The sequence below is a fragment of the Rhinolophus hipposideros genome, assembly GCF_964194185.1.
Source record: "Rhinolophus hipposideros genome assembly, chromosome: 5".
NCBI lineage: Eukaryota > Metazoa > Chordata > Mammalia > Chiroptera > Rhinolophidae > Rhinolophus > Rhinolophus hipposideros.
Genome location: NC_138051.1, coordinates 18,792,489 through 18,812,535, shown reverse-complemented (window position 1 = coordinate 18,812,535; position 20,047 = coordinate 18,792,489). Strand labels below are relative to the sequence as shown.

Sequence of the window (20,047 nt, the reverse complement as noted above, 5' to 3'; positions counted from 1 at the left end):
CTCAGCACAAGCCTTTGAAGCCTAACAACCACGCAGCTGTTCTCATTTCACAAGTGCAGTGAAAACCCAGGTCTGGGGGAGAGGTTGCCCAGGATGCTGGTGGTGAGTGGCTGCGCGGACATCCACAGTTAGGCTCCAGGTACAGGTTCGAGGCATGACATCACGGGTGACGCCAGGCGGCGGCCTGGCGAGCTCCAGACGCGGACCGGGAGCGGTACTGCAAAAAGCCCCGCCCCGCCCCGTCACGCGAGAGCCGGTAGTTGTGCCTCGTAGGCTGCGGTCAGCAGAGTCCCGGGTGCCGAGCCCCGCGGGCGAGGCTCCTGTCGGCCCCGCCCCCAGACCAGGCCCCGCCCCCAGACCAGGCCCCGCCCCCAGGCCCGCCCCGCTCCTGGCGCTGCGGCCTGTCAGGGCGTGGCGCGAGACCGGCGCTGCGGGTGAGTCCCACTGGACCGCCCGCGAGCTCCGACCACAACTGGGCAGGGAGGCGGAGGATGGAAGTGGGCTTATCGGCCATTACGTTCTATCTCGCCAGCACCAGCAGCCGTGTGGCGGCGACAGCGATGGACCGGGAGTCAGTGAGCCGTGCGGAAGGAGGAGAAGCGGCCGCCGCCTCGGGAGCTGCAGCCGCCGCGGCGTTCAGGGAACCAGAGCGGCAGGTAGGTGAGGCGGCCGAAGGAGGCGGCGCGGCCGAGGCGGGGAGAGCCTAGCCTAGCCAGCTGCCCTGTTGGCTTGTCGGCCTTCCTCCGAGCAGGCCGCCCGCCGGAGGTGCATTTCGGGGTGTCTCCTCGGTGTCCTCTCCTCGGCTCAGACTCCGGCTTGGAGAAAGGGACCCCTCACCCACCCCTCCCCTGGCAGCGCCGCAGACTCCCAGTGGCGGCCTCAGGTTTCCACGGGGGATATTCCAGCCTCGGGTCTGCGAACGAGAGAAGGCAGGCGTGTCCCCGAAAGGTGGCCTTCGTGACTGGAAGCCAGGTGACACCGGCTTCATTCACTTCTCAGTCTCTGCCGTGTGAGCGCCTGACCTGGCATCTGGCCTTTTCTTAGCTAACAGCCAAGAAGTGCGAAGTGTGTGCAGGCGTTTTCCCGTGATCCTCATAACTTCTGCGGGAGGTGGCTAAGGCGCAGAGCTGCGCTGTCCGATAGAAGTACGACGCGAGCCCCGCTGCACGTCCTACGTTTTCTAGTGGCCACAGTCAAAAAGGAAAATTAATTTTAATATTCTGTTTAACCCCATTTATCACAAAATGAACACGTACCATGAAGTGAACTAATTTTAGTATTGTATTTTACCCAATGTGTCAACATTTCAACACGTAATTAATATGAAAGTTATCAGTGAGCTATTTTGCATTTTCTTCTGGGGACCAGTCTTTGAGATCCTGTATGCATTTCCACCTCCTGCACAGCTCAGTTTGCACTAGTCACATTGCAGGAGAGCGTGAGCCACATGTGGCTGGCTAGCGGTTACCGTTTTGTACAACCTAAGTTTGGAGAGTTGGGTAAGGTTTGAGGTTTGTTTTGTGCTGGATTTGGTAGTGTAAAGTAGTCGTTTAGGATCTTAGGCCAAGTAAAACGAATGAAGAAATTGCTTGAACTGAAACCAGCTCAGGTGTGTACCATTTCCACGGTAAAAACCTCAAGTTGCTCCTGTGTGGAAATCTTCTCACCCTCGTTGAGAATTAAGCTTTTTTTTTTATATATAGTTTTATTTTATTTTATTTTTACATCCCTCACACCGTGAACCCCCCTCCCCCCATCCACCACCACCCCGACCTCACACCGAGCCATCACATTATACACATAAAATTATAGTTGGCATTCATTAATGTCCAGCCTCTGGTGTACAATGCCATGACCAGGCATCCACAGCATCCCTGAGGTGGTCTCCCAAACAGGACACATGTCCATCGGACACCCAACAAAATCCCCAAACACTATTGAATAAGTTCCCCAAAGTAGAGAATTAAGCTTTTTCAGTAACTTCATGTTTGAGACTTCACTTCTTGAATGTTAGTGAGACATTTTCCCCAAACTACAGGTTCCCAGAGAAAGGCGCCGGAATATGAGTATAACTTTTATTAGGTATAGTTTGCATTAAAAACTTTGCCACATACTAGTCTTTATATGGAATTTCTTGGGTTTTTTTTTCCGACTTACGAAAGAGGACTGTAACGTGCAAGAAGGAATTTACTGGCAATGCTCACTGATTAGGAAGCCACTTTTCGCTTCGGTTGAGACCTATTGTAGACAGGTAGACTTGAACTGAACCTTTTAAAAAAGTCCACGGTGCCGTGATGTAGGTATTTTCCATTTGATTTTTCCCTTTGTTGCTATAATTGTTTTCATCACTACTTAAGCTTTGAATCTAATAGCAAAGTAAATATACCTGTACTGATTTACCAGCTAAATATGTGAAGTCTGTTTGTTGTGGCTTTGTGATTTCATGTTATTTTCATATTCTTGGTTAAAAAATAATAAATGTTAAGCAGTAAAGAAAGCTCTAGAGCAAACAAAGTAAAAAAATTGTAGGAATCCCCCCCCCCATCACCTGTTCTTCACATTCCCATTCCCCAAAAGTAACTAAGTTTCTGGGATAGCCTTTCGGGGATTTCCTGTGCATATATAATCTTTCTTGTTAAACACAAATGGGTTCATACCGTACACACTTTTTTTCTAACTGTCCCTTCCTGTTCTCTCTTTCACATTCCTGAAGCAGAAACACCTCTGGGAACCCCGGCTCCATGAGTAGTGGTTTTACCACAGTAGGAGGGAAGAGGTCAGTGAGGTGGAGACGTGGATGGAAGGAGAGGCTGCTCTCCTGTACTCCTTGATCAGTTTGTCAAAACTGAGAAATCCGAGTGCCGTGTAGGGAAGGGAGTAAGAGATAGGAGTTTGGGTCAGTGTTTAGAATTAGGCCTCAAACCAGGCCATCCAGCAGCTTCTCTGACTAGACTTTTAACCATAATGTCAGCCTCAATATTATTAAAGGAGTTAAAATTTCACTACTACGAATTCATTTACGGTATTTATTTAGCACCTCTGCTACCAAGTACTTACAATGTGCCAGGAGCTGTAAGTATAGGCTAAAGAATATGGCAAAGAAGGATACACACTGTGCCTACTCCTATGTTGCTAACCACCTAGTTGGGGAAGGTGACACACAATAAATCCCAAGTGTAGTACATGTTTTAAAGAAGTTCTGGGTGCTCTGGGTGTATATAAAAAGTAAATTGCCACTAAAAACAGCTGCTAAGGAACAAGATAAGCAGAATTACAGACTGGTTAACCATAAAATGTAATAAAATATTAACTGACATTGCATCTCATAATTTCCTGGTGTTAGAAAACTCTTTCCAGATTTCTGGAGTTTGTTAAAATGGAATTTGTATAATTGACAGTAAGAATTTTATTTGCAGGTTTACTGTTGATCTGTAAAATGAAACATTTGCAAAATTCAGGGAATAACTTTCATTTATAGTTGTTGGAAATTTTTTACCAAATTACTTTCTGATTGTTTTTGCCCATCAATACCTCCCTTAACTGACTCGCCCACACCACCCCTCAAGTAGAGTTGGAATCACATATAATAGATTGTCTTTCACAGATTTTTTACTTGTTAGTCTGGTTCCTTCAGAAGAGGGGTTGACAAATTATAACGTACTACTATGGGCCAGATCCCACCAACCACCAGTTTTATTGGAACAAAGCCATGCCCATTCATTATGTATTGTCCTTGGCTGCTTTTGCAGATTTCAGTAGTTGTGACAGACACTATCTTTGCAAAGCCTAAAATATTTGCTTTCTGGCTTTTACAGAAAAAATTTGCTCACTTCTGCTTAAGATGATAAAACGTGGGTTTTACTGTATCAAAAATTAATATTAAAATTTAAAAAGAAAGGCCTTAAATAAAAGTCCCTTTAATAAAAATCTATATGAAATGTGACGATTGGAGCAAATAAAATGCCATTTTTAATTACATATTATGTATAGAGAGTATTACGCAAAGTTCTGTTTATACTCAACTAGCTGGTATTGTAATGAAAAATAGGAATTGTGTTTCAGCCTTCCCTTTTGTAGATTAAAAAAAACAAAACAATTTTTAGAATATAGCCAAGAGTCAGAGTTAATGGAGATAGTAGCTAAGTTTATACTAGTTGTCATGACCGAGACAGAATAGTTTGATTTATTGAAGTTGTTTAAGGAAGGTAAAATAGTTGAGCCAATGAGAGACACCCCTTCTACTTTGTGTCTTAGAAAAGAAAAATTAAGCCAGAGAGACTGCTAGAGGTAGCAGAGAAAAGCTGCTTCTGACCTGATGGGCGTGGGGTGGGGGTGGAATGGGGCATGGTGATGTACTGTGAAAGGTCTCAGCTCTATTCACTGCTTTGGTATCAGATCCATCCAGCTAGTATGGCAACTGGAGATCTAAAGTAGCTCCTCTGACTTTCCCTTGCCTATAAGGGGATCCAGAAAGTCATGATCCAAAAGGAGACATTGATGTCAGGACAACCATAAACCAAATCTTATGTCAAGGGGACAAATGAGATTGGATAGGAATGGTTCACGGTGCCTAGGGATTAGGGATAGAAGAAGGGTGGCCTGGGTGGGCCATATATTGTCCATTTTGTTTATGGACACAGTAAATGGGCTGTAATGGAATTTAAATGTTATTAGAATTCTACAGACTACGTATTATAGTTTTAAAATTCATAAACTTTTTACTCCTTATTAATGGCTGGGGTTTGTTTGAACCCTCAGGACAGTCCAATGAAAGTTGTGGTTTTTGTTTCTTTCAGGTTAATCCATAGATAGCCCATGCTTTCAAGATTTTTATGATCTCAGTTTGCTGTATAGCAGTTATAGTTGCTGTCAGTAATGACCTCATGTGTAATGAAACAATGCAGGTGTTCTTTGGGTTGGATATACCTGATTCAAATCCTGGCTAATTACTACACTTAGCTTTGGGAAGTGAAGGGCGCAGAAGAACCATATCTACTTTCTAAGAAGAAGCTTAGAGGATTAAGAGGAAATAATGCATAAAAATAAAGTTACTTATACTTGCATAACTAGGCAATTCTAATTCACTATTTTTATCAGTACAATCCCATACCTGAACATGTAATTTAAAGTATTTTTCTAGTGGTTGAACAGCAATCATGGATTTAAATTATGCTAGGTCATATCTACAAGTGAAAGAATCTGTATAAAGGAAAAAATTTTTGAACTTTGGACTATCCTAGAGAATCTCACTGACATGGCTTCTAATCATGACAGTCCTATAGTCCTGCATCATTTTGCTTTGGTTTAGTTTTAAAATTGTACCAGGAATACATGAACATATTCTCATTACAAAAACAAAACAAAATAAACAACAACAAAATACCAAAATGAATAGAAAGCCCCCTTGACCACTATCTTACCTGTACCTACTTCCCTGTTTTCGTACCTAACCCCAGGGGTCCCCACTGTTGCCAGATTATTTTTCCCAATTATTTGTACTGTGCCGTCTTGAAATCTTCAGGTAAGAAGATTCAATGAAGACTTTCTTAGGTGTATAAACTTGAGACAAGATGACAGGGAAGAGAAGCTCTTCATCCTCTCCCACAGTATGCATGTGCTCCGAGTTTGGCACATGGCTATATGTATGAAGTAAAATCATTATTTACCTAGTAGTGGAATTTTAATGTATTTAGAATTCCATAGACTACATATTATAACTTTAAAATTCATAAACTCCTTTTACTATCAGGAAAACTCTGTTGTCACCTATATGTTATTGACTAAGAAATTTGGAAGTTCAGAGAGAACACTGATGGTATGCTTTCCAGATCTGGTTTACAAATCAGTTTTATTTGGCCTGCACATTGCTTTAAAATTATTTTCAATTCAGTGTCTTTAGTTAGGGCATTCTCCAAAGGGACTATCCTACCATCTTTAGCTTTACTCATTTTTGGTATCTGTTTGGCCCTAAAAGCCATTTGAATTTGAGGCTCCTGTTCTGAGAAAAGGTGAGGTTCAGAGTTAAACTGAACTGGTTTTCTTTTGCTTGCTCATAGCTAAGCTCAAATCCAAAGACTTAGGAGAGTTGCCTGATATAAACTGTTATTTTATTTTATACATTTAACATGTATATGTCTGTCTATATGATTTTCCTTTGATATTACACATTAATCCTGCCATAATTGTGCGTTACTCTTTAAAATGGTTGATGTCCAGCATGTCTTGACATATTATATATAGTAGCATTGGAATTGCTATGACTTGAAGTCTGGTGCATGATTTCTTAGCTTTTGATTTAAACAAAAGTTTAATTGGTTAAGTTCTATTTTTTCACCTCAGTAGTGAGTATACAGATTTATTATTCATTAAACTCTTCTTAGATGCTATTGATACTCTTGTGATTGTTTTATTGTTTAAAAAAAAACTATTTAAGGATTGGCTTATGTTTCTTTATTCCCTAAAATAAAGCAACCCAGAATTTCTTTTGTCATAATAAAGAAAATTAATCTCACTTGAAATTCTCATTTTCTTAATTTCTTATTGACATTAGATGAGTAATGAAAGAGTCTTTGAAAATGTAGAACTGGGCGTCATCGGAAAAAAGAAGAAAGCCCCAAGGAGAGTCATCCACTTTGTTAGTGGTGAAACAATGGAAGAATACAGCACAGATGAAGATGAAGTTGATGGCCCGGAGAAGAAAGATGTTTTGCCTACTGTTGATCCGGTGGGTTTGATACTGGTGATCCTTTTGTCAGTGGGTTTTGTTTTGATTGATGTTTCTCCCAAAACATTGAGTTGTAGGGGACTTGTGAGGTTTAAATCAACTATATTCTGATTATAAAGTTATGTATTACGATTTGGGTAGAAAGTAGGATTTTTATACAATATGGGTGGAAGCATTTCCTGCATTTCAGTAGACTGAAATAGTTTTTGAGTGTCAGAGTTCTTTGTCAGTGTGGATAGGTTTTTTTTTTTAAGATTTATCTTACTAGAGTGCTTGATTTCCAGCCCCTTTGAATTAAGGACTGTACTGCCATGATAGTTTCCACCCCAAACTTAAAGGAGTTGTCAGTTTTTTGCATATTGCCTCAAGTTTTGATTAGAAGATAGATGTGTACAGTTCTTAATTTTATATACCTCACTAGCTAAATTTAAGAATTTCTAAGTTATAAAAGATGTGACTAGGGGCGGCCTGTTAGCTCAGTTGGTCAGCGCGTGGTGCTCTTAACAACAATGTGGCCCGTTCATTCCCCACATGGACCACTGTGAGCTGCACCCTCCACAACTGGATTAAAACAACTACATGATGGAGCTGATGGGTCCTGGAAATACACACTTGAATAAATAAAAGTTAAAAAAAATGTGACTATAAAATTGTAAGACTATATATATATTTTAAAAAGTAGTATTGCCCTTCTATGTCATCATTTTAAGAGTTCAGTTGATCAAATATTGACTGACTTTCTAACAGGTACTGTTTTAGGCACTGGTAGTACAGTAATGGGCAATGTACATTTCTCTTCTTCTATGTTAGTGGACAGACAGGAAGTAAACAAATATATACTATAATTATCAGACTTTTAAAAGTGCTGTGAAGAAAATAAGCAAAGTAGCAAGATGGAGAATTATTTATGTTTGATTTAAAAAACGTTATTACTTGTTTTTCATCAGATTGGGCTCTAAATAAATTTTGGTTATTAAAAAGAAATCAGATCCAGATTCTCTACTAGAGAAAGTATTCAAAGGACTGTGTAATATACTCTGAAGGAAATTTCGAATGCATGCAGAATATTTCAGAGATGTTTCACACAGTGGAAGAATTGTTGGAATATGTCTTTCTTTTAAATTACTTGGTAGGGATTAGTTTTTATTTGTATAAATTTATACTTATAGGTATGTTTTTCTCTCAAAGTTATTCTCTCAAAAATTGCCCTCTGTCTACATAGAAACTGATAATAAAGGCATTGCATAGAAAAAAATTGCATTCTTACTGCTTTCGTAAAGATTTCTTTTTTTTTAAAGTTTTCTTGAGATACAATTCACATAGCAGTTTAGACTATCTTTCTTCTTTCTTAGCTGAATTTCTCTTTAAGCACTGCGTTAGTTGCAGTTATAAGTTTTTGTATGTTACATTTTCATTAATCTCAGAGTATTTTCTCTTTTCCTTTTTGATTTTTTCTTTGATCTTTTGGTTATTTAAGAGTATGTTGTTTACTTCCCACATGTTTGTGAGTTTCCCACATTCTTTTTTCTGTTACTGATTTCTAATTTCACTGGAAAACATACTTTATATTATTTCTATCCTTTTAAATTTATAGAGGTTTGTTTTATGGCCTAGCTTATGGTTTGTCTTGGAGAATGTTCTGTACATACTTGAGAAGAATGTATATTCTGTTGTAGTATTCTATAGATGGCTGTTAGGTCCGCTTGATTTATAGTGTTGTTCACGTCTTCTGTTTCTTTGATGATCTTCTTCCTAGTTGTCCTATTTATTATTGAAAATGGAGTATTGAAACCTCGAGTTATTATTGTTGAATTGTCTATTTCTCCCTTTACTTCTGTCAGTTTTTGTTCTTTCAGCCCCCTTATTGAATTTTTCATTTTAGTGATTGTACTTTTCAACTCCAGAATTTCCATTTAGTTCTATTTTATAATTTCTCTCCATTAATATTATCTATTTGATGCAACACTGTTATCGTAGCTTCCTTTATTTCTTTAATTATGATTTCATTAATTCTTTGAACATACCTTTATAAAGGCTGCTTTGAAATTTTTTCTGTTAAATCCAACATCTGGTCATTTTCACAGGTAGTTTCTTTTGCCTGTTTTTTTTCCCCCATGTATGGGTCATACTTTATATGTCTCATAATTTTTTGTTGGAAACTGGACATTTTAGATAATATTTTGTAGCAACTCTGGGTACTGCCCCGGGGTCTTGATTTTATTATTTGTTTTGTTCATTTATTTAGTGACTGCTGGGTTTGTTTAGTGAAGTTGTCTCCGCCCCACCCTCTGTTCTCTGCTACAAATTAGCTGGCCTATAGCTTAGCCTATATCTTCATAGAATCTAAGAATTTCCTCCCAGTTACCATTCACCACAGTCTCCACTGATTTTGAGAGCACCTGAGGCTTGGACTTTCCCACCTCTGCTGCAAATGAAGGCAGTTCATTTGGGAAGAGATTAGGAGCTATGTTTTATGGCCTACTTTTCCCCTTGGGCAAAATCTCTAAACCAGAGCTTTGAAATTAGGGATTAGAGACAGTGGGGCATTTCTCTCTGAGTGACTCCCCTACTTCAGGAGCTGAGTACTTGGCGGGGGTGTGGTCTTCTTGGCTTGCCTCTTCTGTGTGGAACCACTATGTGGAACCACTATGTTGTGAACTTGGGTAAGAGTGATTACTATGCCAGTACTCTCAGTGGCACCCATGCCCAAGAAAGAGCCTCCATTTCATGAGTAGTAGATTATGGAAGAAGGGAATGCCCACCAGTCAACTGCATTCACCTAAAACTTAGTAATAGTCAGCTTGTGGGCAGGATGAGAAATGCTGATTGGTGTTCTGTTTCTCTGATTGGAAACTGGGGCTAGACCAATTCCTGTGTTCTTAGCTGTACCAGTCTGGAGTTGAGTTTACACTTCACTTTGCTGAGAAGGCAGAAGGAGAGAGTGCTCTTGGCTCAGTTGTTATGGACTCTTGCTTTTCTTATCCAGTTTTGATATATTTTCTTGAATAGATGTTTCTTCATTTGTTGTATGCCCGTGGGTCTATTTCCAGATGCTTTAAATGTTTGTTTTTAATAATTTTCACCAGTTTCACCAGTTTTCACCAGTTTCAGTGGGTCCCCAGAATTTCTCATATTATTATGCTGGAAGTTTATATCCACTCTTAAAATCTTTAATTGCCTTGTATATAGTATGTTGCCATTAGAATTTATTTGAATTTTTAGGCTTAAACTAACAGGTTCCCGGGTGATAAGAAACCTGTCTAATATTTCCTTCACTAGGAGGCAACATAAGTGTCAGAAACTTGGTTTTTAGTACTGGCTCCATCCTGTGATAGTCACCACTCTTTGACAAAAACTTAACTCTCATTGCACTTCAGGTTCCATGATTATTTAAAAAAGGTAACATTTGCCTCATCTATATTCAGTGTTGTTTTTGAAAATTAAATGAGATAATGCATATGAAAATTCATTGAAAATGGCCGAGAACTATATGCATGCAAAGTAATATTAAAGCAAATATAATAAGTAGCACAAGAAATCTTGAGGCAATTTTAGAATTCCATTGGAATTTGAAAACCCATGACTAATTTAAAAATTTTCCCTATAGTTCTTACTAAAGATTTATTTTAGAGTTTATGAAATTAATTTGTTTGATGTCTCCATTCCTGAACTATTTATTGTGAAGTTTTCAAGTTATGTTTTTCTTGGTGGTAGTTCATCTCTTCTAGAGTATTTTGGGGCAAATAGGAGCTGCTATTATACATTAACATAATACAACATAATATAATGCATAATATACTATATATATTATATACTATGTATAATGTATGTAATATAATATTGCCAGTAGGAATTTTATAAACTCAACCTGAAGCCAACAGCTGACATTTTTCTAAATAAAATTTTTACAAAAAACAATCTAGTACAATTCATGAATAATTTATAATTAACAAATAGGACTATCCATGTTGACTAAGTTAACCAGGACAAAGCAGTAACAATTACTTAAATCTTTTGCTAAAAGAGATACTTTTTTTTTTGCAAGTTTTCATTGCTGCCGGAACTGCAGATGTGTTCATCTGGTTTATTATTTATGCATGCATATATTAATATTAGTCTGTTACTGTTTTTCTTTAATGCTGTAGCTTAATATAGACCTCTGAGTATCAAGCAAGCTTACAGTAATTTTTTTTATTCCTAAGTATTTTTTTGGAGGGAAATTTTAAACCTTAATAGACTGTATTATAGTTTACTTCAGTCACTGAGGATTTGTCCACTGAATCTTTTTTTGTCCAGAATTAACTTCCTTTGTGATTTCCATTTCCAAAAAGATTGTTAAAGCTTACAGCCAACCAAGACGTCCACCTGCATAACTTTATCAATTTTTTTTCTGGAAAAATAAGCACATCTTAAATGCCATTAGAAAGTTACCACTTGAACATTTAACTTTTTAAAAAAATCTTGAAAAGGCAGAATTTAATTACACATTGGATTTTACGAAGTCTATAAAATGTTTTTCTCTCTTGCACTTCTCTCCCAGCATCCATTGGTTTTTCTAAAAAAAATTGTGATAGAACACTTAACATGAGAACTACCCTCTTAACCAATTTTTAAGTGTACAATACAGTATTGTTAACTATAGGCGCAACGTGGTACAGAAGAGCTCTAGAACTTAATCATCTTATGTAACTGAAACTTTATACCCATTGAATAATAACTCCCCGATTCCCTGCTTTCCCGAGTCCCTGGCAACCACTATTTTACTCTCTGCTTCTGTGTGTGGGATTATTTTAGATACCTCACGTAAGTGGAATCATGCAGTATTTTACCTTATGTGACTGGCTTTTATTACCTAGGATAATGTCCTGAAGGTTCATCCATGTTGTTGCATATGGCAGGATTCCCTTTTTAAAGGCTGAATAATATTCCATACATGTGTGTACCACATTTTCTTTATCCATTCATTGTCAGTGGACCTTTAAGTTGTTTCCACATCTTGGCTATTGTGGATAATGCTGCAGTGATCATGGGAATGCAAATACTTCTTTGAGATCCTGATTTCAATTCTTTTTGATAAATACCTGGAAGTGAGATTGTTGGATCATATAGTATTTCTATTTTTAGTTTTTGAGGAACCTTCATACTGTTTTCCATAATGGCTGCACCATTTTACATTCCCACCAACAGTGCACAAGGGCTCCGATTTCTCTACATCCTCACCAACACTTATGACTTTTGTTTTTTGGGAGGTTTTTTTGGGTAATAGCTATCCTAACAGATGTTAATAACTGAAGACAGAGCTGGCTTTACTTACTCTGAAGAGCAGACATTGCATTTTCTATTTGCTTCTCATTTATCATAAATCTGATAAGACAAAGGAATTTTGGAAAGATGTCCTATATTTACATAGCAGATTTGTAAAACATACCAATTAAAAAAAAACCCTGACAGTTAAGAATAAAGGTTTAAGAATAATACATATCAAATTTAAGAATTTGATACTTGATAGAAAATAAGAAATGGAGACCTAGATTTTGTTTTACACTCTTGTGGTAATACTTTCCCTAAGATTTTTACCTTAGATGTGCCTTAAGTATAAACATATTTCCTGTAATTTATTTACCCTTTGATTTCGTTTTGATTAGGGTTCCTCAAATATGTACATATGTGTGTATCTAAGTTTTAAATTTTTGATTATGCACATAATTGTTACCTATATAAATGGACTGATGCCTTTTGTAATATAGTCAGAACTCAAAATTATCTGGACCCATTTTTCACCTGTCAAATTTTTGAAAAGGAGAAGCACAATATGCCGTGGTGAGAGTCCTAGGGAGCAATCTCTTGCATTGTTGCTGAATATTGTAAATTTTCTGGTATAAAGTTTTGCAGTCTAAAGGAAGAGCTTTCCATATGATTATATTTTTGGCCTAGTTATTCCACCTTTAGGAATTTAAGCATTTGGGAAATATGCTTAATATTTCAGCATAGTAAGTGGGAAAAACAGGATAAAGTACAACAGTGTTTTAAAATACGTACTCATATATGCTCTGGAAAATATACTAAGATATGTCAATGATAATTATCAATGGGTGGTTGAAAATGGGTGACTTACATTTTCTTTATACTTTGCTCCATTTTCTAAGTGTTGTATAATAAATAAACATTACTTGTCTAAAAGTAATTCTAAAAGTAAGTTGTTTAAAAACAAAAGTAAAATATAGCAAGTCTTAATAGTTCCTTATTAAGGAAAAGATGGATACTTCATTATTCTTGAAGGAATGGATGCTTACGTTTTTGGAGATGAATAAAATGAATCAACTTGAGTTTGCACCATAAATTGTAAATCTTGAAGACCCAAGATCTCATCCCAGTTCTATTACTGGAATAATGATAGTGGTAGTACTGTTGGCAGTGGTGACAGGGTTCTAGTGTAGGCTCTGAGCCACCTGTCTTTTTGATTCAGTGAGGTCAGTGTTTAAACAAAGTGTCTATAAATTCATTCTGTATAACTGTGTGTTATGATAGATGTTACTCAAGGATCCTTATCCAGTTCCTCAGCTCTGGTGCAAGTTTGACTCTTTGGTAGTCACAGCCTGGCTGTTAGCAATGATTCTCTCTAGAAACAACCCCAAGAAAATTGGTCCATTGAGAAATACATGCTTTCCTCCAAAAGCATGCTTAGTCTTTTTTAATATTGAGTCCTGTTCTATATATACTTTTTGTACTTTCTTGGCCCTATCATTTACCATGTGTTATAGAAATTGGTTCCATTCCCTGTGTTTCTGCACTGTTCATTTGCTGTAAAGATCATAAGGTAAACACTAAGGTCAAAGTATCTTAAACAGGACCCCTAAAATAATCCTTATCCCCACATACAAGAGTCCTCCTGCTCTAAATATAGAAGATACAGCAGATTTGATCAGGGAGTCAGAAATATATAGTATCTTCTTAGTTGAATGTATTTGCTTAGACATTCATTCTTGTGTAGATAGAAACTAAGGAGCTACCTTACTTGTGTGTCTTCTCAAGAATACCATCACAGAAATTGGCATACCTACTTTTCATGGAAAGACTGTTATATGTTCCTGGCTCTCTGCTTTAGCCCATCTTGCCTGCCCACTCTTACAAATATATTCTTTCTCTCTATATATATCTCTCTATACACACACACACACACACACACATATACACACACACATATATATATGTTGTATCATATATGATACAACTTTAATTTTTAAATTAACTTGAATAAAAAAGAAGTTGATAAGACAGACAGTGGTCACTCAAAATGACTTTGAAAACCCTCAGGTAAACATATCTCCCTCTCTTAACCAGGAAGAAAAGGAAGTAACATTAAAACTGACAACCTGATCAGCTTTAGATATCAGAAAAGGAAGATACTTCCATCTCACCAACAGGACAGAAAAAGTTTCTTCCAGTGTCTACAGTTTTCATTCTGACAGATATTCTTGTATTTGCTTTTTTAATGCTCTTATAATCATTAACATATTTTAGCTAAGATGATGGACAAATTTATCTTTTTCTCCCTTCCTTGGGACCATTAAAATAATGATTAATGTATTTGATTGATTGCAGGCCCTATACTATGTTTTCTTTTTAAATGAAAATAGTGGTACAATGAAGAATGTGGCAGGCTTCACAAAAGTATTCTATGGCCTTAATAGCACCAAGATCGCCTATGGAGGTGTGCGACATAGAGTGCATTCTGCCAGGTCCTGGCCTACCCAATATTCACTGAGCTTGTCTTGGATTATATGGTCTAATCCCTTTTTAATCCTTAAAGAAACAAAAAACTCAATTTGCCACTTATTGGTTCCTTGTTTTCCCACCATTAAAGTTCATTTGGTGTGCCCTTATCCTGCTTAATTTCTCTGAACCTTAATTCCTCATCATACCATCAGGGTTTTGTTCTGTGTGATTTCTTAAGGTCTCTTTCCATTGACTGCACACTTCCTCTGATGTGCTTATGAACAGTGCAGACAAAAAAGCAGCATGACAGGAGAAAGGAAGGCTCTGAATATTCAACTCTTAAGTAATTAAGACTATGACTTACCCACTCCACTTCAGTGGCTTCTGCTTGTTTTGGTTACTGCACAGGCTTAAGGTGGTGGTAGTTATAGCGGGGAATGTAAAACGTCTTTGTGGAATCCTGACTATCAAACTTATAAACTTTTTATTGGATTCTAGTCTGTTTGTAGCACTGTCTATAGAATATTTTATGTGCCTACCAAATATTGACTACTTCATTCTGGCCTAAATATATACAATGAGTTTAGGTATGAATGTTGCTAACTTGACTTCTTGTTGCAGACAAAACTTACCTGGGGCCCCTACTTATGGTTTTACATGCTTCGTGCTGCCACATCAACCCTCTCAGGTATTACTTTTCTGCTTGAATATTGTATAGCTACTATAATATGCTTCAGGAGCTTTGCCATATAGGGTGTTTTAGTAATGAAGGAGAAACGATAGGGAGTTAATCACTCTGGCTAGCTAATATTAAAAGGTATTAATCTAACTGGTACTTAACCTTAAAATATTCTTCAGCTTCTGGTGTGTGTGTGTAAAGTATTGAAAATGGCTGTATTAATTTAAATACGATTTTCATATTCTTGAACATTTTCTGTTATCAACTGTTTTGTAATTTTATCACTTGGTTCTCTACTGATACTGTTCTCAGTCTGTTTGCTTATTCTAAAGTCTGTAATTATAGTTCATTTTTATTTCTTCAATATTTCATTTCTTAAGTTATAACTTAAGCTATAACTAAGTCATATGAAGGAAATGAACTATCAGTTTATGACTTAATCATTCTAATTTAAATATAGGTTTTAAATCATAAAACTTTGCTTCCAATTTTAACTCCCTCATAGCTTCTGTCACTTACTGTTTTTTAAGATCTTAATTTTGAATAGTAATTCATTGAACATACATTTATCGAGCACTCAGTATATGCTAGACAGTTTGGTGTCATGAAAGAACATGAGCTTTACATTCAGACTTGGGTTGAATTTTGGATCTGCTTTGTCAGCCTGGCCAGTTCTTCACCTCTCTGAGTCTAACATTTCACAGTGCGTGGCATGAGGCAGGCACTCGGTGAGTGTTATAGTACAAGCCATTTCTCTCCTCCAGCCCAGTGGTATCCCAACCCTCTAAGAGTACACATTTTTATTTTTAAATAGACATATATAACAAATAACAAATAATTATAATACCTGGTGGTTAGATGTTATTGGGGGTGTTATCAGGAGCCCATAAGGAGCCAAAAGTGCTTCTTGGGGGAAATCAGGGCATTATATAGAGAGAGGTGTACTCAATGTTCATCTCTCTCTGAGGGCAGGGACTACAACTTTTGTATTTCTCCAGGGTCTTGCACATAGAAAGTGCTCAAGAAATCTTTATGGAATTGTGTAAACCATTTAACCTTTGTATCTTTAGTGTGTGACTTTCTTGGAGAGAAGATTGCATCTGTTTTGGGCATCAGCACCCCAAAATACCAGTATGCCATCGATGAGTATTACCGGATGAAGAAGGAGGTATGTCTGCTGTTTACATTTTCTTGATTCAGTTTGGTTTGCTGTGGACTTGATGGGTTGTGTAATGAACACATGTATCTTCTAGGTGCCCAAAAGATAGCTCCCTTACCCTAGGTATTTCATTCCAGAGGCATTCATTTCTTTATCAAATTGACATACATTTTAGAATTTTTTAATGTTGAAATTTCTTTAGGATCTATGTGTAAAATAAGCTAGATTTCATTGTGCTAGGTATTATGGGGGGTGCCTTATATATGTCATTTTATTAATCTCCATACACCTCTATCTGGATTATTATTCCTATTTTAAGATGAGGAAACAAGACCCAGTCTCTGTACTTAGGACACATGGACTAGATGTAGAAGTGGAGTGGGTTTGACACATAGAAAATTACAATTACAATTAGAAGTGTGTAAATGCTGGTTGTTAAGGCACAAAGATGTGAGGCCATGCTGTCTGTAGTGAGGTCTTAGGGTGGGAGTGAAATGAATTTGGCCTGAAACAATGAGAGAACTTTAGCATTTAAGAGTATGGGTCCTAGAACCAAAGGGTCTGAATTTAAATTCTGGCTCTGCCACTTGTAACTTTGTAACCTTGGGCAAGATACTTACCTCTATAAGCCTCAGTTTTCTCATCTTTATAAAAAGGAAAATTGCAGCATCCATGCTCAGGGTCGCTCTAAGGATTAAATGAGTTAACATGTAAAATAGAAGAGCACCTGGTTATATATATTGATGATCGTGAAATAAATATTAGCATCTTTTATTCTCCTTCAAGCAAAAGAGGAGAGCAGTTCAGGTAAGGCTAGAATGTACAGGCTTGAAGATACATTGTGTGTTTAAGGAAATGGCAGGAATACACTATATTGTCACTGGAGGACTGAGTACAACAGGAGAGTGGCTGGAGATGAATCTAGAAAGGTCAGCTAACTTTTTGTGGTTTCAAAAATGTTTGACAAATGAAGTGTTTTTAACTGGGTCAGCCTTGTTCAGAGCCCCATTACCCTATCGTGACTTACTGTAATAGCCCCCCCCCTAAATGGTCTTTCTCATTCACTCTCAAGCAAGCTCTAGGTTAATGTTCCTGTTATACTTACTCTGTACTGTCTACACGTACTGCAGGGACCAATACAAATGCCACCTCCTCCGCTAATTTAGTAGTTCTGGAACTCAAATTTATTTTTTCTAAATCTCTATAGTCCTTATTCCTTTCTGTCTTAATGCTATTTTTACATCTTTCCTTACAGAGACCGCCTTATCTGTATACCAGGTGCTTCCGGGAACACTAACCATGCTGTATCATTGTGAATGGAACACCTGTTCCACTGAATAGGCTGACACCCTATAATTGAAGTGACACTGTATTAGCTAATTTTTTATTTTGATTTGAATTAATCTGAAAAGATGTAGCCCTTGTCAAAGTTAATTCAGGTATCATTTAAGCTAAGCAGTGCTATACCATGTTTTTAAAAAAAATAATATCACTTTTCTTAAAATGTGATATAATAGTTTTCATTTCAATTTGGGAACAGGGGAAAGGGAAGTATGTCTTATCTTAATTAGACCAAACTGAATTGGACATGATACTGGTTTGGTTAAAAACAAAACAAAACATAACAAAAAAAACCACAGGCAGCTGAAAGTGGGGAAACAAATACTATTCCTTTTGGATATTTACATTTCAACTATTCTTGATATTTCCTCTTTTTAGGAAGAAGAAGAAGAAGAAGAAAACAGGATGTCTGAAGAAGCAGAAAGACAATACCAACAGAATAAGCTGCAGGCTGAATCTATTGTTCAGACAGATCAACCAGACACAGTGGTATCGAGTTCATTTGTGAATCTCAATTTTGAAATGGAGGGAGATTGTGAAGTAATTATGGAAAGCAAACAAAATCCAGTCTCTGTCCCACCATAGAATGGAATGACTATCAAACTTCAAACTCTAAGGTGGTTTTTACACGAGGAACTTCCACATTCTCTGTTCAGTGGGACTTAATAACAGTTATTTATATTTTACATTATTTGAAAAGGGAAAAATGTTTCTTTATTCTTAGGCTCTATGTAGCAAAAGTCAGATCTGAAATTTGGGTATTTGTACTATGCTTTTACTGTGCGTCAAATTAGTATTTTGGTTTTAAAATGATCTTTAAAAAAAGTTAAGGACATTTTAAGGCCCTAACTGCAAATTAAGAAGTTAAATTATCAAGCTTGTCTGTAAGAAAAAAATATTTAAGTTGCTGATTAAAGCTAATTGGAACTGGTATTCTTAATCTCAGATTAAAATGAGGATTTTTTCCCCCTAGATTTTCTCATATTATATCTTACATTTATAAATCTAACCATTAATTTCATACTAAGGATGGTTCATTGAGTGTGTTAATAAAAGGAGCAAGATAAAAGCACTTTGAATATCCTTTCCTTGAGAATAACTTTATGTAAAGGTGATTGAGTTTATAACACCAAATATAAAATGGGTTTCCATTTTTAATGCATTTTTAATACTTAATCTTGCATTCTTTCTCAGTAGTTATTCAAATTAAGTAACTAGCTTTGAACATAATGTTAAAAATACTAGTTATTGAATGAATTTATTAATGTATTTGGATTCAAGTGGTAATAATACCTAGTGATTGTCCACATGGCATCCTGATTATGTCACTCGTTCAGCCCGAGTGCCTCCTATGGGCCAAGTATTTGTAGAGGGTGGGGTAGGGTTGGGGACTGATGAAGACTTAACCCTTCAGGAGCTCACTGTTAAATATTCTACAAGGTGCAATGGTAGCGTAATGAAGATACTTGTCATTCACCACTTCAAAGTAACAGCAGTGGACAGTTTACTTGACCCAGGTTGGTCATCTCTTTACCCACTGTTCTTAGCCATCCTTACAAAAGTATAGTGTGAAACTAATTTTGAATATTATAATATTCCTAAATATGTGTTCAGAATCTTCTGAGGTATCTGTATGACTAAATGTGAGTAATAAAAATGTGTGGCGTATTTCAGACAATGCTGCTCTTAAAAGCCTGTTCACAAATTTAAAGAGCTTTTAGAGATTAATCGTTAATAGACTTCTAAATAGCATTACGTTTTCGATCTTAAATGTATTACATAAAATAGAAACTCACAACATAGATTCAGTGGGCCTATTATGGAATTCTGTTATCAATGAACGTGAACATACAGCCACGACCTTCAGTTCAACTGAAATGTGAAGGATTTATGAAAGGTATTTCTTTATTAGGAATCTTTGGTTACATAGATTCATGGTGTGGTGGTTCATGGCATGGCAATCTTTTTAGTTATGGGTGAAAACTTTATAATTTAGTGCTTAAAGGATTAATCATCAAGTTATGTAATTGTCACCAAAAATTATAGTTTACCAATAGCTCTAAAATATGCTAACTTTGATGTCTTCCCTCTAATTTGTTTTTAACTTCATTTGAGATAGTACCTCCAATTCAGATATTTAGTTATCCAGTGAAGGCATGCATATCTAAAGGTGATCTGAATCTTCTCTCCCTAGAGGTGCTAGATAAAACTGGAAACTTTTCTATTCTAGTAGAAGGAAGATGATTTATGAAGGTTTTACGTTTCTTGAACTTTACTTTCTCTGCTTGTCCCACAGTGGCCAGTTTGTAATGTTTACATAGTGATTTACTGTGCCTTAAAATTTTTATATTTTTATTTATGCAAACTATAAAATTTCCCATAAATGCATTAAATGGTTTTGTCTTATTTTTAAGCCTCTTTCAGTTTT

At 36.8% G+C, this 20,047-nt stretch overlaps 1 protein-coding gene across 2 annotated transcripts; it reads left to right on the top strand.

The window, feature by feature from the left end:
• Positions 1-311: 311 nt before the first annotated feature.
• Positions 312-20,027, top strand: FAM177A1 (family with sequence similarity 177 member A1). Of its 2 annotated transcripts, XM_081049938.1 has the most exons (6): positions 312-434; positions 533-656; positions 6,551-6,724; positions 15,062-15,128; positions 16,190-16,287; positions 17,998-20,027. In XM_081049938.1, the coding sequence occupies exons 2-6, from the start codon at positions 561-563 to the stop codon at positions 18,202-18,204; spliced, it is 642 nt and encodes a 213-aa protein (XP_080906064.1). In that variant the 5' UTR covers positions 312-434; positions 533-560; the 3' UTR covers positions 18,205-20,027. The 2 variants fall into 2 exon arrangements, with proteins under 2 accessions (XP_080906064.1, XP_080906063.1); XM_081049937.1 differs by having other exon boundaries at positions 391-656.
• The last annotated feature ends 20 nt before the right edge of the window (positions 20,028-20,047 follow it).

Excerpts from the sequence above, each read along its gene's own strand:
- FAM177A1 (XM_081049937.1), top strand. The coding sequence starts at position 492 with ATGGAAGTGGGCTTATCGGCCATTACGTTCTATCTCGCCAGCACCAGC. Across the intron at positions 6,725-15,061 it reads TTTTGCCTACTGTTGATCCG|ACAAAACTTACCTGGGGCCC; the intron begins GTGGGTTTGATA and ends TTCTTGTTGCAG. Across the intron at positions 16,288-17,997 it reads ATTACCGGATGAAGAAGGAG|GAAGAAGAAGAAGAAGAAGA; the intron begins GTATGTCTGCTG and ends TCCTCTTTTTAG.